The following is a 16,924-nucleotide window of genomic DNA, read 5'->3' as shown; positions in this document are numbered from 1 at the left end:
GCACTCCAGTCTGGGCAACATAGTGAGACTCCAACTCAAAAAAAAAAAAAATTAAAAAAATAAAATAAAATAAAATAAAATAAAATGGGCTACATATGCTGGGTGTGGTGGCTCATGCCTATAATCCCACCACTTTGGAAGGCAAAGGCGAGAGGATTGCCTGAACCCAGGGGTTCAAGACTAGCTGGGCAACTTGGCAAGACCTCATCTCTATAATACATCAAAAAATTAGCCAGGTGTGTTAGTGTGCACCTGTGGTTCCAGCTACCTAAAAGGCTGAAGTGGAAGGATCGCCTGAGCGCAGCAGATCAAGGCTGTGGTGGCTATGAGTGTGTCACTGTACTCCAACCTCAGCAAGAGTGAGACTGCCACTCAAATAAATAAATAAATAAAATTTTTTAAAAATTAAAAGGGCCACATAGGCTGGGTGCGGTAGATCGCGCCTATAATCCCAGCACTTAGGGAGGCCAAGGTGAGAGGATTGCCTGAGACCACTGGTCCAAGACCAGCCCGGGCAACTTGGTAAAACCTCATCTCTACAATAAATTAAAAAATTAGCTGGGTGCAGTGGTGTGTGTTTGTCATTCCAGTTACTTGGAAGGCTGAGGTGGAAGGATCACCTGAGTCCGCAGGTCAAGGTGGCGGTGACTGCGAGCATGCCACTTCACTCCAGCCTGGGCAACAGAGTGAGACTCCAACTCCAGTTCCCAAAAAGGGGGGGGGGGCTACATAAAACCTTTTAAGCTTGGAATCCTTTATGCCTGAAAAGTACAAATAAAGCTACCTCTCTGAAATAAGTTCTGCTGAAGTCGTTTACTACTCCATGCCATCAATCACAGTTCAATGATTTCTTTTTCCAGTTGAGATTGCAGCAAAAATTAGAGTTGGACTTGGAGTAAATCCTTGGTGCCAATGTTAAACTTCTCCCCAACCTCAAATTAAGGAATAAATGTTTAACTAAATTAATAAACTTATCCTCCTAGACAACAGGAGATATGGCAAACTGCTCCTATCATTATAAAGAGCATTTCAGTACTACGTTTTGAAAAAATAAAGAGTCACAATGGATCGCTAAGCTTTGTAGGCTTTTACTTAGACTTATTTCTTCTACCAACTAATGCACAAAGGTTGGGCTTTTTTTTTTTTTTCTTTAGAAACACAAGCCGGGCTTGGTGGCTCAGCCTGTAATCCCGCGTCTTTGGGAGGCTGAGGTGAGTGGATTGCCTGAGCCCGCGGGTTTGAAAACCACCTGGGCAACTTGGCGAGACCTCATCTCTACAATAAATCAAAAACTAGCCGGGCATGGTAGTGCGCGCCTGTAGTTCCAGTTACTTGGAAGGCTGAGGCGAAAGGATCGCTGGAGCCCAGCAGGTCGAGGCTGCGGTGGCTGGGAGCAGCCACTGCACTCCAGTCTGGGTGACAGAGTGAGACTCCAACTAAAAAAATAAAATAAAAAAAGAAACACAATCTCATTCTGTTTTACAGGCTGGAGTGTGGTAGCACAATCATAACACACCGCAAATGCATACTCCAGAGCTCAAGGGATTCCCCCCACCTTAGCCTCCTTTGCGTGCCACCACACAAAGATAATTTTTTAATTTTTTGTAGAAATGGGGTCTCACTTTTTTTTTAGTATTTTGGTTTGATTAAAAATAAACATCAGCAATAAAACCTGAAACCATTCCAATATAGCAAAACATAATCGTTAGACTACCTACTTTTTAGGGAGGTATTGAATTGATTTGCTCTTAATTGTCTAAGTACTATTAGTTTCTTTCTTTTTTTTTTGAAAGCAGGATTTATTGAGGCAACAGAAAAGCTCCCACAGTGGGAAGGGACCCAAGGGGGTCGCCGCTAAGTACCATTAGTTTCTAACAGAATCTTTTGAAAAATCCCAGGATAGGGAAAAAGATGCGATGAGATGGAGCCTATCTTAGAGTCTCAAACATAGTAGTGCAGAAGCAAATATTAGAAGACTCTACAAATACATATGTAATTTCCTTAAGACAGCTTCCCTTTAGAGGATCTGCCTTAAAACGTATCTGGGAGAATACTTCCTCTCCTGGCTTCAACATTATCTTCTTGATATTTGTGTACTGTCTGAGTATCCTTATGGTGCAGCATTACTGGTAGGTGTTTTACCCACAAAGTAAATAATAACTGCCTACAATCACAAAGCACTTTCTTGAACATCTTCAAGACAAGCAGAATAGCATAAGTGAGATAGATACACTGAGCTCAAAAGTGGCCCCTCTGCACAATGGTTATGGCCCTGAGCAAGTTATGTGACTGCTGTGAGCTTCAGTTTCCTTATTTATGAAATAGGTATTTTAACAGTTGCTATGAGAAATAAGTTGTTATACAATATGCTTAAGCTGGGCCTGTAATCCCAGCACTTTGGGAAGCAGAGGCGAAAGGATTGCCTGAGCCTAGGGGTTCTAGACCAGTCTCAGGAACTTGGTGAGATCTTGTCTATACAATAAATCAAAAAATTAGCTGGGCATGGTGGTGTGCACCTGTAGTTCCAGCTACTTGGGAGGATGAGACAGAAGGATGGCCTGAGCCCAGCAGGTAGAGGCCATGGTGGTCGTGAGTGTGCCACTGCACTCCAGCTGAGGCGACAGAGTGAGACTCCAACTCAAAAAACAAAAACAAACAAGCAAAAAAACCCCATATGCTTAAAACAGTACCTGGTGCATAAGAGTGTAATAAATGTTCACTATTACTTTTTTTTTTTTTGAGTGGGAGTCTCACTCTGTTGCCCGGGCTGGAGTGCAGTGGCATGCTCACGGCCACCGCAGCCAAGACCTGCTGGGTTCAGGCAATTCTTCTGCCTCAGCCTTCCAAATAGTTAGAACTACAGGCATGTGCCACCATGTCCAGCTAATTTTTTTTTTATTTATTATAGAGATGAGGTCTCGCCAAGTTGCCCAGGCTGTTCTCAAACCTGTGGGCTCAGGCAATCTTCTCACCTCAGCCTCCCAAAGTGCTGGGATTATAGGCAGGAGCCACGGCGCTCGGCCTTACTATTACTATTTTTTTTTTTTGAGTTGGAGTCTTACCCTGTCGCCCAGATTGGAGTGAGTGGCCGCTCCCGGCCACCGCAGCCTCGACCTGCTGGGCTCCAGTGAGCCTTCCGCCTCAGCCTTCCAAGTAGCTGGAACTACAGGTGCACGCTACCATGCCCGGCTAATTTTTTTTTAATTGATTTATTGTGGAGATGAGGTCTCACCAAGTTGCCCAGGTGGGTCTCGAACCCTCGGGCTCAGGCAATCCACTCATCTCAGCCTCCCAAGGTGCGGGATTACAGGCTGAGCCACCGAGCCCGGCTACTATTACTATTTTATATACTATTTTAGAATTTTCATTCTACAGCCTGGAAACCAAAGTGATTAGTTCAACATTACATAGGTGACAAGTGGCAGAGCTGCAGCAAACCTTCACCTTCTGACCTTCAAATCCTATACCCTTCCCAATGGACCACAGCTACCTTCAGCCATTCTTATCTGGACTAAGTCAACACAGATTTTCAACTGGTTTCCCAGCCTTAACTACTTGTCCCTTTGGAGCCTTCTTTGTCTTTGAAATTATTTACCAAGGTAACTCTGAGTGGGTGACAATCAGGGTGGGACTTTTTTTTTTCTAAGTTGGAGTCTCACTCTGTCACCCAGGCTGGAATGCAGTGGCACACTCACAGCCACCCCAGTGTCAACCTGCTGGGTTTCTGCGAACCTTCCACCTCAGTCCTCCAAGTAGCCGTAACTACAGGCATATACTACCAAGCCCAGCTAATTTTTTATTTACTGTAGCGACGAGGTCTTGCCAAGTTGCCCAGGCTGGTCTCAAATCCGAGAACTCAGGCAATCCACTCGCCTCGGCTCCAGCTAATTTTTTGATTTATTGTAGAGACAGGATCTCACCAAGTTCCTCAGGCTGGTCTAGAACCTCTAGGCTCAGATAATCCGCTCACCTAGGCTCCCAAAGTGCTGGAATTACAGTTTTGAGCTACCGTGCCCAGCCTAATATCTTCTTCTATGAAATTATTTCATTAACTCCTAGGTCAAAGAGTATAAACCTTTATTTTTTTATTTTTATTTTTTTTTTGCATCAGGGTCTCCCTCTGTCACCCAGGCTGTAGTGCAGTGGCATGATTCCAGCTCACTGCAGCCTTGAACTCCTGGGGTCAGCGATCCTCCAGCTTCAGCTTCCCAAGTAGTTGGGACTACAGGTGTATGCCTGTATTTTTTGGAGAGACAAGGTCTCGCTAAGTTGCCCAGGCTGGTCTTGAACTCCTGGGCTCCAGCACAATCCTTTCACCTTAGCCTTCTAAGGTGCTGAAATTACAGGCATGAGTCACACACTTTATAATAGGGATTTACCAATATACACCAAGAGTCTTAAAAATATTTACACAATCTAACCCAATAATCCACATATAAGAATTTGTCCTACTGGGCATGGTGGCTCACGCCTATAATCCCAGCACTTTGGGAGGCCAAGGTGAGAGGATTGCCTGAGCTCAGGGGTTCGAGACCAGCCTGGGCAACTTGGTGAGACCTCGTCTCTACAATAAATCAAAAAATTAGCCAGGCGTGATGGCATGTGCCTGTAGTTCCAGCTACTTGGAAGACTGTGGCAGAAGGATTGCCTGAGTCCAGCACGTTGAGGCTGCAGTGGCCATGAGTGTGCCACTGCACACCAGCTTGGTAACAGAGGGAGACTTCCACTCAAAAAAAAAAAATAATCTTGAGGCAATAATGAGATATATATAAATATCTGTGTATAAAGCTATTCATCACAGTATTATTTGTAATTCCAAAAGGCTAGAAGTAGTCTAAATGGTTATAAAAATTATGACATATCAATATGATTAGCATGTAATTTTTTACCTGTCATTTAATAAAAAATTTAAAAAATTCTTCATATATTTCATGCTTTCTAGTACTTAAGCCCTTGCAACTTTGTAGATATTCTTATCGTTCCAGTTTTACAGACATGGAAACTGAGGCTCAGAAAGGTCAGTGACTTGCCCAAGCCTATAGTATGGCAGAGCTGACGGAGCCGGGAGATAGCCCAGAGCACACATTCTTTTATGACAATTGATTTTTATTTTTTCTTTATGCTTTTATAGCATTTCAAAATTAATACCAATAAACATGTTACTCTTATGATTTAAATAAATGTTACTTTTTAAAAATTGAATTTGCCGTAGGCTCTTAGGCTTTCTATTTAAGAAACCTTTCTCACAGACAAAATATTTTACAACACTTCCTCCACATCAGGAAAGTAAAAGTACTTTCTGTATCTGTCGGTTCAGAAATTGTCCAATGACAAAAAATAACTATGCATTCAATGATGCTTTTTCTAGCAATGGAATTCCAATAACCACACAGTGCCTGTGGATTCACAAACCTCCATTCCCTTACGATGTGGCCTATATGCCGGAAACCACTAGTAGAGGGAACCCAGGTCAACCAGTAAGAAGAGAAAAGACAGAAATCGCAACAGCAGTGGGAGCACTGATGAAATATCAATCTTTTCACTCTTTTTTATAAACTAGTTTGCTTTTCAGTAGGCAATATAGTCCTGTGGTTTGAAAATGTAAAAACATAAAAAGGGAAAAGTCTTCCTCCCACCCTGGGAGCCAATTGCCCTATTCCCACCAATGCTATTAGCCACTAATACCAACACAGCTATTTCTTTAGGTATTCTTTATGCAAATACAAATGTATATTTTTACTTTTTTTACACAAACGTTAGCAAAACCATACTTTTTTTTCAGTTGGAGTCTCACTCTGTTGCCCATGCTGGAGTGCAGTGGCACACTCATGGCCACCGCAGCCTCGACTTGCTTGGGCTCAGAAAACTCTTCTGCCTCAGCCTTCCAAGTAGCTGGAACTACAGGCACGCATCACCATGCCTGGCTAATTTTTTGACTTATTGTAGAGATGCGGTCTCAGCAAGTTTTCCAGGCTGGCCTCAAACCCGTGGACTCAGGCAATTCTCTCACTTTGGCCTCCCAAAGTGCTGGGATTATAGGCATGAGCCACCAAGCTCAGTTTAAAACATACTTTCATTTCTTTAACAGTATGTTACAGAGCTCTTTCCATTATCAGTACAAGGAGAGCTTCCTCATTCTTTTTTTAGCTATATAGTACTCCACTGTTTACATTCACCATCACTGATTATTTAAGCAATCCCCTACTGATGAACATTTGGTTTGAAATAAATTCCCTTGGCTGGGTGGGATGGCTCACGCCTATAATCCCAACACTTTGGGAGGTGGAGGTGAGCAGACTGCTTGGGCTCAGGGGTTCAAGACCAACCTGAGCAACTTGGTGAGAGGCATGATGGTGCATGCCTGTGGTTTCAGCTTCTTGGAAGGCTGAGGCAGAAGGATCGCCTGAGCTCAGCAGGTCGAGGCTGTGGTAGCTGTGAGCGTGCCACTGCACTCCAGCCTGGGTGACCTAGTGAGACTTTGACTCAAAAAAAAAAAAGAAAAGCAATAAACTCCCTTTATAGCAAAGTATATATTCAAAGACATCTATCGCATATCACTGCTAACTAATACAAAATGTTGGGAATGTGGCCTGGCCTCCCACCAGGACTTCTGCCAGACTACACAAAAGTCAAAGGAGCAGCTGAAGGAGAAGGTGATGGCAGCAGTGCTGGTCTGACAGCATCTCCACCGACCTCCAGAGCTGAGGAGAGGAGCTGGCCCACGCCCAGCCTCTAGTAAGTGTAGACAGGCAGATTTGGAGTCAGAAGACCTGGGTCTGAGCCTCAGCTTTACCATTTCCTGGCTACATGATTCTGAGCAAGTCATTTAAACTCTCTGAGCTTTAAGTTCTTCATCTGTAAAATGAATATTTTAGGTCAGGCACAGTGGCTCATGTCTGTAATCCTAGCACTTTGGGAGGCTGAGGCAGGAGGATCATTTAAGTCCAGGTGTTCAAGACCAGCCTGAGCAACATAGTGAGACCCTGTCATTATTTAAAATAAGAATAATGGTATTTTAACTCTTTCACAGGCTAATTGTGCGGACTCTAGGAAATGAACACATGAAACTATTCAATAAACCACAAAGTGTAACAAATGATGCTAATCATCATTTTGGGTCAATAATAGCAAGAATAATTTAGAATTTATAGACATACAAGGAGGGACCCAAAAAAACTCAGAATTATCTTTTGAAGGGCAAGAACTTTATAGTATACTCAGAATTTGTTCCTCTGGACAAAACAGTCAACCAAAACTTCTATCTGGAAGTTCTGAGAAGGCTGCATCACAATTTGTGGAAGAAACATCCTAAGTTGTGGCAAACAGATGAGTGATTCTTCCATCATGAGTGCTCAGTGGTTTTTAACCAAAAATGGCAGGAACCTGGTGCTCCACCCTCCCTATTCACCCGAACTTACCCCAAGCAACTTTTTTTGTTTCCCTGGATGAAAAGAGTCCTCAAAAGAAAACATTTTGCCAATGTGGACAAGGTGAAACAAAAAACAGCAGAAGCACTAAAAGGGCATCAAAATCGACAAGTTCAAAAACTGTTTTGAGCAGTGTTGAAAAAGCATCTCTTCGTGACCCACCTGGGCAGGCGAGACCTCATCTCTACAATAAAATCAAAAAATTAGACAGGTGTGGTAGCACGCAACTGTTAATTCCGGCTACTTGGAAGGCTGAGGCGGAAGGATTGTTGGAGCTCAGCTGGTCGAGGCTGTGGTAGCTGGGAGTGGCCACTGCACTCCAGTCTGGGCGACAGAGTGAGACTCCAACTCAAAAAAAAAAAAAAGAAAAGAAAAGAAAAAGAAAAAGCATCTCACCGGTCACAGTGGCTCACGCCTACAATCCCAGCACTTGGGAGGCTGAGGTGAGAGGATTGCCTGAGCTCATAGGTTCGAGACCAGCCTGGGCAGCTTGGCAAGAACTCATCTCTACAGTAAAATTAAAAAAAATTAGCCAGGCATGGTGGCATGTGCCTATAGTTCCAGCTACTTGGAAGGCTGAAGCGGAAGGATCACCTGAGTCCAGTAAGTCGAGGCTGCAGTGGCCATGAGCGTGCCATTGCACTCCAGCTTAGGCAATAGAGTGAGACTCCAACTCAAAAAAAAAAAAAAAGGCACCTCGATAAGTGTATTGCATCAAACAGAGAGTACTTTGAAGGTGACTGAAGTCTAAACATGTAAAAATAATACAGACTTTTGTATAAGTAAATTCTGGGTTTTTGGGGTTCCCCTCATAGTACATGTATATAAATAAAAACTTACCAATAAGAGTCGCCAAAGAGCAATGAGGTACTGTCGGCGTAAACCTTATAATAACCAGATAGTCTTCTTCATTTATCTCTTGAACCTCCACACAACTTTCTGTTACCACTTCCAGTTCTTCTAAAGTATTGGGCTTTTCTGGGTCCCGGATAGTTCTAATCAAATCTAAAGAATCATCAAAGACAAGATAGTCTATTAAAATTTTCATACTCAAGGTTGGGCATGATGGCTCACGTCTGTAATCTCAGCACTCTGGGAGGCCAGGAGTTCGAGACCAGCCTGGGCAACATAGTGAGACCTTGTCTCTACAAAAAATCAAATTAGGCTAGGTGCGGGGGCTCATGCCTATAATCCAAGCACTTTGGGAGGCTGAGGCAGGAGAAATGCTTGAGTCCAGGAGTTCAAGACCAGCCTGAACAACATAGTGACACCGCGCGTCTACAAAAAAGCAAAAAAACTAGCCAGGCATAGTGGCACGCGTCTGTAACCCCAACTACTTAAGAGGCTGAGACAGGAGGATCACTTCAATCCAGGAGTTTGAGGCTACAGTGAGCCATGATGGTGCCACTGCACTCCAGCTTGGGTGACAGAGTGAGATTCCAAGTCAAACAAAACAAAACAAAACACACCAGGCCAGGTATGGTGGCTCATGCCTGTAATCCCAGCATTTTGGGAGGCAGAGGCAAAAGGATTGCCTGAGCCCATGGGTTCAAGACCAGACTGAGCAACATGGCAAGTCCTCATCTCTACAATTAAAAATAAATATTAAAAAAATTAGCCAGGCATGGTGGCATGCACCTGTAGTTCCAGCTACTTGGAAGGCTGAGGCAGAAGGACTGCCTGAGCCCAGTACACTGAGACTTCAGTGGCCGTGAGCATGCCACTGCACTCCAGCCTGGGTGAGTGAGATCTGATTTAAAAAAAAAAAAAATCAAAGTAGCTGGGTATGGTGGCATGTGCCTGTAGTCCCAGCTACGCAGGAGGCTGAGGCAGGAAGATCACTAGAACCCAGGAGGTCAAGGCTGTGGTGAGCCATGATTGTGCCACTGTACTCCAAGCCTAGGCATCAGAGTAAGACCCTAACTCAAAACAAACAAACAAAAAACCCTAAAATATGAATATTCTAAATAAGGATAATTTTGCCAGTCCTAATCTAAGCACCAACTTCTTTTAGTTAAGCAAATACTATAGCCCCAGATTTGACAGACATTTTCACTACTGGTTTCCTTTTGAGAAAACTGTTTTCTTACATTATGAGATCATATCCAGTTTCTCTCCTCCAACATTGCAGAGAGAATACAGTAAGAATGGGAACAGTGTCATGGAAGTTCAAGAGGGAGAAGTAACTCTTAGCTTGAAAGAATGTGGTACCAAGCTATATAGAAGCAGAATCTGAATTAAGCCTTTAAAAATAGGTAATTTTTTTATTAGGCTAAGTTGGCCAGGAATTTTTGTTTTGTTGTTTTTTTGCTTTTTTTGAGTTGGAGTCTCACTCTGTCACCCAGACTGGAGTGCAGTGGCCGCTCCCGGCCACCGCAGCCTCGACCTGCTGGACTCCGGCGATCCTTCCGCCTCAAAGCCTTCCGAGTGGCCAGAATTACAGGCATGCGCTACAATGTCCGGCTGATTTTTTTATTTATTGTAGAGATGAGGTCTCGTTGCCCAGGCGGGTCTCGAACCCGTGTGCTCAGGCAATCCACTCACCTCAGCCTCCCAAAGTGCTGGGATTACAGGCTGAGCCACCGAGCCCGGCTGCCAGGAATTTTTTTAAAGGTAACAGTTCAAAATTTGACATTTAAGGTGAAGGAAATTAAAGAACAAGAAGCTTAGTTTGCCTGGAGCCAGGAATAAGTGAGGAGTAGTCGTAGGATATGAGGCTGGGGTCAGACCATCCAGGCCTTTTACAGCGGGCTGTAGGGAGTCCACAAGTGGTTTTCAACACGTGACACAGATAGCATTGTGCTGTCAGCTGGTAACTCATCCACCAGCTGCTGGACTCTTGACTGAAAAGCAGAGTTGATGACACCAGCTAAAAACGCTGGGCCTTAAAATAGTACCTGAGGCCACTGCCTTGCTAAGCTATGGTCTGGCCATGTTTTCCTAAGTTTTGGCCCCCTCCCCTACCTTAGGGAGGTGAATCTCCTCTCTCTCTTTCTAACTTACTTTCTAAATAAACTATATTTTTCAATCTAAAAAAATATAGTGCCTGAGAGAGCACTGGCAGAATTCAAAGAAACAGAACAAGGAAGAAATGTGGGTGGGGCCTGGGGCAAATGAGCTCAATTTCATACAAAATGATTTGAAGGGGTATACGGGGCAATCTGATGGGGCTTTCTAGCAGATGTGAAACTGCAACCTAGGGTTTAAGAGAGCACCAGAGCTAGAGTGGTTGCTGAACCCACGGGAGTCACAAAGCATGAGAGGACCTTTGCTGAACACTGGCATTACAGAACTGTGTTTTTATTTAAAACAAAGACCAAAAAAGAAAAAAAAAACTGATCCCTGGACATTACCCCAGAGACTCTGAGTTAATTGGCTTGGAGTATGACCTGGCCATTGAGAGTGTTAAAAATCCCTCAGGTTGTTCTTATGTGCAACCCAGTCTGAGAATCACTGGAAAAGGGAAAGAGATCCAGGATAGATCCATGGGAAGCACCTAATTTAGGGATCAGAATGAGAAAAAAAAGAATTAGAGAAAAGAGAGAGGTGGTTAATAAGTATTACATGTAGAAACATTCAGCTGATGAGAGTTAAAATAGGTCTTTATTTTATTTTATTTTTTGAGTTGGAGTCTCACTCAGTCGCCCAGACTGGAGTGCAGTGGCTGCTCCCGGCCACCACAGCCTTGACCTGCTGGGCTCTGGCGATCCTTCCGCCTCAGCCTTCCGAGTAGCTGGAACTACAGGCGCGAGCTACCATGCTCGGCTAATTTTTTATTTATTGTAGAGATGAGGTCTCACCAAGTTGCCCAGGTGGGTCTCAAACCCTTGGGCTCAGGCAATCCACTCACCTCAGTCTCCCAAAATAGGTCTTTAATTGGTCACCCAGGTCAGCTGTAAGAAAGCTATTTCAGTAGGGAGGGTGAGGGCTGAAGCCAGTCTACAGGAGGGAACTGAATGGGAACTGAAATGTCTTCCTAGGGCCTTGCCCAGGAAGGGAAGACCAGGGAAAGGGCAGGAGCTTTCTAAGGAGGCTAGAACAATGACAAGGATGAGGGAAACTTCAGAATGTTTTCTAGCATAAGGGGAAGAGAGACTGAAACTATTAGGTGGGGAAGAGGGAAGACTGGTAAAACAAGCAGAAGGGAAAGAGAAAAAAAAATGGGGGAGTCTAGATTGGCCTTGGAGAGGACAAGGTCTCCTTACTCTGAGGATGGAGAAAAAGATGAAGAGGATGATAAAAGGAAATGAAGTAGAAAGGAAAGAAGCAGAATTTTCCATAGAATGGGCTTGAGGTTCCCAAGTCAGAGATTTTGTTCTTTTATAGCACCCCTACAGTCAGAAATGCAGCTGGAAAACATAAAAATAATCAGTCATTTCCCCCAGCTATCTCCTGGGCTTGTTACTTGATTAGAAACATCTGAAAATATAGGCATGGGCTGCGTGTAGTGGCTCACACCTGTAATCCCAGCACTTTGGGAGGTCGAGGTAATAGGCTCGTTTGAGCCCAGGAGATCAAGCCCAGGTTGGGCAAGACTGCAAGCCCTCGTCTCTATTTAAAATAAAAAAAAAAAAAAAAAAAAGGAAAGAAAGAAAATATAGACAGGAAAGAGGATAAAGCTTCTCTTTCACAGAGCTGTGTTATTATGGGACTTTGGGAAACAAGGTTTTTTGAAAAGGAATTTTCAGCCTGTCATCCTACGCCTTCTCCCTGTAAGACTCACTTATACAAACTGCACTAAATTCTTTTCTTTTTTTTTTTGAATTGGAGTCTCACTGTTGCCCAGCCTAAAGTGCAGTGGCACACTCACAGCCATTGACCTGCTGGGCTCAGGTGATCCTTCTGCCTCAGCCTTCCAAGTAGCTGGAACTACAAGTACGCGCCACCACACCTGGCTAATTTTTAAAAAATTTTTATTGTAGAGATGAGGTCTCACCAAGTTACCCAGGCTGGTCTCGAACCCATAAACTCAGGTAATCCTCTCACCTTGGCCTCCCAAACAGCTGGGATTATAGGCGTGAGCCACTATGCCCAGCTGGCCTCATTAAATTCTTTATGAGCCGGGCTTGGTGGCTCAGCCTGTAATCCCGCGCCTTTGGGAGGCTGAGGTGAGTGGATTACCTGGACCCACGGGTTCGAGACCCGCCTGGGCAACTTGGTGAGACCTCATCTCTACAATAAATCAAAAAATTAGCCGGGTGAGGTAGCGTGCGCCTGTAGTTCCAGCTACTTGGAAGCCTGAGGCGGAAGGATCGCCGGAGCCCAGCAGGTCGAGGCTGCGGTGGCCGGGAGCGGCCACTGCACTCCAGTCTGAGCGACACAGTGAGAAAAAAATAAATAAATTCTTTATATGCCACTAAACCCTGAAATTAAATCTCACCCCTTACTAGACTTCTCTAGTTTATTAGTGTCTATATTTGCAAGGTTTGGATTTATTTATTTAAAAAGAAAGCAGCGTTGCTCTCCTACATTACTCTCTTTCTAAAATTCTATGGCTCTGCACCGATATTGAAATGCCTCATGTATATTTAAAACCTTTAGTAACCAATTTCATCTGACTACCTAAAACAATACTCAACCATACCTCCACCTTTAATCACAAACCCTAGCCTGTAGCCTTATCTATCTGCCATTTCCCTTCATTTTCTCACTTCCTACTTTGCTGTTTTCCTAGGTTCCTCTTATTATGCCCTCGGACCCTCTACATATCCAGATCTTCATTACTGAGGTGCAACCCAAGTGACTCAAGTCTTTCCAGACTCGAGTCAAAACTTGTCTCTCCCCCTCTGAATTCTGTATCTCTTATTCAACCTATGGCCTTCTAGCCATACTATATTTTTGCATATATAGGTTTCCCGCAATATAATTTTGAGAACTAGAATCATGTCTCTTCAGACCAAGTTGTATTCCCAGTGTCCTCTCATCACTAGGTGCTGTAGACAGTGGTCCCACAAGGCAGAAATGTATGTTTGCTTTGTGAAGATGGGTACACCGATAGTTATCATCTGGCTGGGGTTTATCAGACAAGTTCTGCCTCTAGCAAGAGAGGCAAAGTAGATCAGCTCCCAAGGTGTTTCCCAATCCTAGTTTTCTTCTACTGGCCTATGCTCCTTACCTGAATTCTACTTGTATTCTATGGTTAGCTCTCTCAACATTATATCCAGTCTTTTTCGATTTCAAAAACAATACAACATAATTTTTTAAAAAGAGAGAGAACGTTGTAAGGCAATTGTGAAGTGGTGAAAAGTGCATTAAATCTGCATTACTCAGAAGACACAGGTATTGGTATTTTGCTGTTCCTTACCGGTAGTGGACCAGGTAGTTGCTTAACCATGCTAAGCCTTTGTTTTCTCATCTGATGGTCCCAATGGTTAAAGAGCATATTTAGTACACTATAGAGAGAAGCGTATGTGCAAGTGTATATATTTTTTGCACTCGAGGCCTCGTTAGGAGAGACGCCCATCTCATCCTCTTCTCTCGGGGACGTCTACCTATCGACTCTGCCACAGAAGACAGCGGCTGTGACCTTGGGCCGGTCCCCAACTCGGCCGTCACCCAGCAGTGCGCGGAGCGGTACCAGCAGCGCGTGTCCAGGAGCCAGAGGAGGAAGGAGGCTCCAGGGTTCCTATCAAGCCAGCTGTGCTTGCTAAAGAGGTAGGGTCGCGCCGCACCCCAGCCGACAACACGAACCAAGCCCCCAGCCTTGTGCTCTGCACACGAGTCCTGGGATGGCCACAGGCAGGGGGAGCGAAGAGTGTTAGACCTCCAGGTTACGTTAGCCCCGGGGCTGGGAAGAGCCCGGGTCCCAGCAGGGCCCACACTCTCGCGTGACTCAGGACCCCGAAGAAAACGCTTCCCACGCTGCCGTCGAGATCCGGCAAAAACCTGGGTCTCCCCTCTAGGCCCTAAGGCGAGGCCGCCACCACACCCCCCGGCCCCCCCAAAACGCCGAAAGCTGCGCTGGGGGACATTCATTACCATAAACCTCTAGCGCTTTCTCTTCCATGATCCGGGGCTGCCGGGCAGCTCCCCGCTCAGAGAGGCCCGAGAGCCACAGGACTCTGCTCAGCGTCCAGGAGAGCAGCCCGGACACGCGCTCCATCTTCCCGCTCCGCCATCCCTGGCGACTGTCCCACCCGCGCCACCGTCTCAGCAGCCGGCCTCGGAATTCATCAACTTCCTGGTCTTCCCAGGGGCCGAGGCAAGCCTAAAGCTTCAGGGGAGTGGAGAATAGGCGGGACCGGACGGAGTGGCGCGGAGAACCCAGGGAAAGGCGCGGCCACGACTACAAATCCCGGCATGCCTTGCACACTTTCGGCGGGACGAGAAAGAGTCCTCGCGGCCCGTTAGGCGCATTGCATGCTGGGATGTGCGGACCGTTTTCTTTGGAAAACGGCGAACTATATTCTGCGACTTGTGGTCTCCGCTGGGGAGGAGGGGATGTCACTGTTAACCCTCACTGGCTGTCTCACTTGGCGCCCGTGATAAGCTGAAGATGAATGCTGAAGAGGTAGGAGGAAGGAGAATTTGGTTTCTAGTCTGACGGCGGTTTCCAGCACGGAAGCTCTTACAGTTACTTCTCCCCGGGAGCCGCTCCTAGCACAAATCTTCCCTACTTCCGGATTGGGCCGGAAGTGGATTTCCGTAGCCGTGCAACGAGATGTCTTGGGAGGCCAGAATGGTATTAGGCCTGGCTTGGGGATGTCTGCTTGGCTCTCGTCTCCTAGAGACTGAGTTCAGCACAACTCTTTCTACGAGTGTACTGTTCCTGCCAATGGCCTCCGAAGACACCTTAGAGCGGGAGAACTTTCCCTCTGTCCAGGGGTGACTTCATGAGATCGCCTTCCTAAAAAGTGTATCTCAAACTCCCGGTGTTCGCGGCTGTGATGGAAACCAGGAACAAGGACGAAGATGTCATGTTGTCCATCCATCCCTCCAGTCAAATGTCAAATAGTATGGGATGCTGAATTTGCTATGCACGATCTGCCCGGGCGCGGGGGATACGCAGGTGGACATGGCCCCTACCTTCAAATAGCTCACTTACCTGTGAGAAAGCCAGTCCCTGACGGTGAGGAATTTGCAGTTAGACCCGAGTGGAACCTTTGGCCAAAGCTCGTTACAAATTGCACCTCTATTGAGAAGAAAGTGAGGATTATCTTGCAGAATTAATGCCGTTGTAGCATGTCCATTCGTCTTTACACTCCAGTCTTGTCTAGTTGATGCAGGCTTTAGGCTCACCAAGTAATGCATCGTTTTGTCCCAGGAAAATGTTGTTTAGAGTTTGATGACTCCTTTGCCATCCGTGCCACTGCACTCAACGTCACAGCAACTGAGAGCCTGATCCTAACTTCTTTCCATCCAAATTTAGGACTTTGAGACCTCACCTCGTCTGTGAGGCCTTCTGACTTCTCCAAGCAGAACTGATCTCTTTCACTGTGCTTCTGCAGTGCACCCTGGCCCTCAACGTGTTGAATGGTTGGTTTACACGCCTGTCTCCTTTCTTAATTTGTAAGCTCCAGGCGGAAGCGAGAGGATTGCCTGAGCCCACGGGTTCGAGACCAGCCTGAGCAGATGGCGAGACCTCGCCTCTACAGTTAAAAAAAAATCAGTGGGGCGTGGTGGCGGATGAGCCTGTAGTTCCGGCTACTTGGAAGGCTGAGACGGAAGGGTCACCTGAGCCCAGCAGGTCGGGGTTGCGGTGGCCGTGAGTGTGCCATTGCCCTCCTGCCTGGGCGATGGAGTGAGACTCCAACTCAAAAAAATTCTAAGCACCTCATGGGCCGGGAGATTATTTATTTCTGTAATTCGAACGCATAGCCGGGTGCCAGAGACACACTGGATGCTCGGTATCTATTTCTTGAATGAGTTAACGGAACGTGGTCCAATGAGTAAATGACGAAACTTTCTTGCAGCCGGTTCAAAGACCTCCACCAAGCTATGGATCGGTTTTGTGTGAGAGCGGTACTTGCACGGGCGGTGGCATGTCGAAGTTTTCAAATAGTTTATCAAGATTCCTTTATTTAATCGGAGCCTTAGAAGCCTGTTAGATAAAGCTACCCGAAGCTCGGGCGCCCTGGGAACCGCAGCAACCCACAGCTCCTCCTCCTTTGCCCCTTCGGCCCCCTCGTTAATGCCTGCGCTTTCTGGTGCGGGGCGGGGGTTTGCGGGGCCGCCCCGCCTCCAGCGCCTCCGCCCCGACCTCCAACACCACCGATCCTGCTCAAACGACACCGCCCCGAGACTCACATGGGCGTTGCTTTCCCCACAGCTCGAATCTTATAGATGCCACGCTGACCTTAAAAATGCCATTTTGGTGCTTTGTTCATAGATGGATAAAGATCTTCAAATCACTTTCGGAGGCTTCTTGGCACAGAACAATGTGAGTTAAAAACTTAACGTATTTCATGTAAAGATACCATGAACTTATTCACTTTTTTATTTTAAAAGTGGTGAAAAAGTGTAAAAAAAGAAATCAAAAGGAGACAGTTTCTGCCATA

General features: G+C 45.7%; 1 protein-coding gene across 2 annotated transcripts in view; it reads right to left on the bottom strand.

Annotated features, from left to right (window-relative positions):
• The window catches only part of FAM96A (family with sequence similarity 96 member A), a 24,427-nt gene extending 9,729 nt beyond the window's left edge, over positions 1–14,698 (bottom strand). The window contains exons 1-2 of one of the 2 annotated variants that reach the window (XM_008060714.2): positions 14,406–14,698; positions 8,268–8,432 (exon numbers count right to left, since the gene is read on the bottom strand). In XM_008060714.2, the coding sequence (XP_008058905.1) occupies positions 8,268–8,432; positions 14,406–14,529 (289 nt within the window). In that variant the 5' untranslated portion in view covers positions 14,530–14,698. The remainder of the gene's footprint in view (positions 1–8,267; positions 8,433–14,405) is intronic. The other variant, XM_021713737.1, reaches the window with a different exon arrangement.
• Between the last annotated feature and the right edge of the window lie 2,226 nt (positions 14,699–16,924).

The sequence above is a fragment of the Carlito syrichta genome, unplaced genomic scaffold (assembly GCF_000164805.1).
Source record: "Carlito syrichta isolate Samal-C Ts95f unplaced genomic scaffold, Tarsius_syrichta-2.0.1 Scaffold304708, whole genome shotgun sequence".
Classification (NCBI taxonomy): domain Eukaryota; kingdom Metazoa; phylum Chordata; class Mammalia; order Primates; family Tarsiidae; genus Carlito; species Carlito syrichta.
This window is presented reverse-complemented; position numbering and strand designations above follow the sequence as displayed.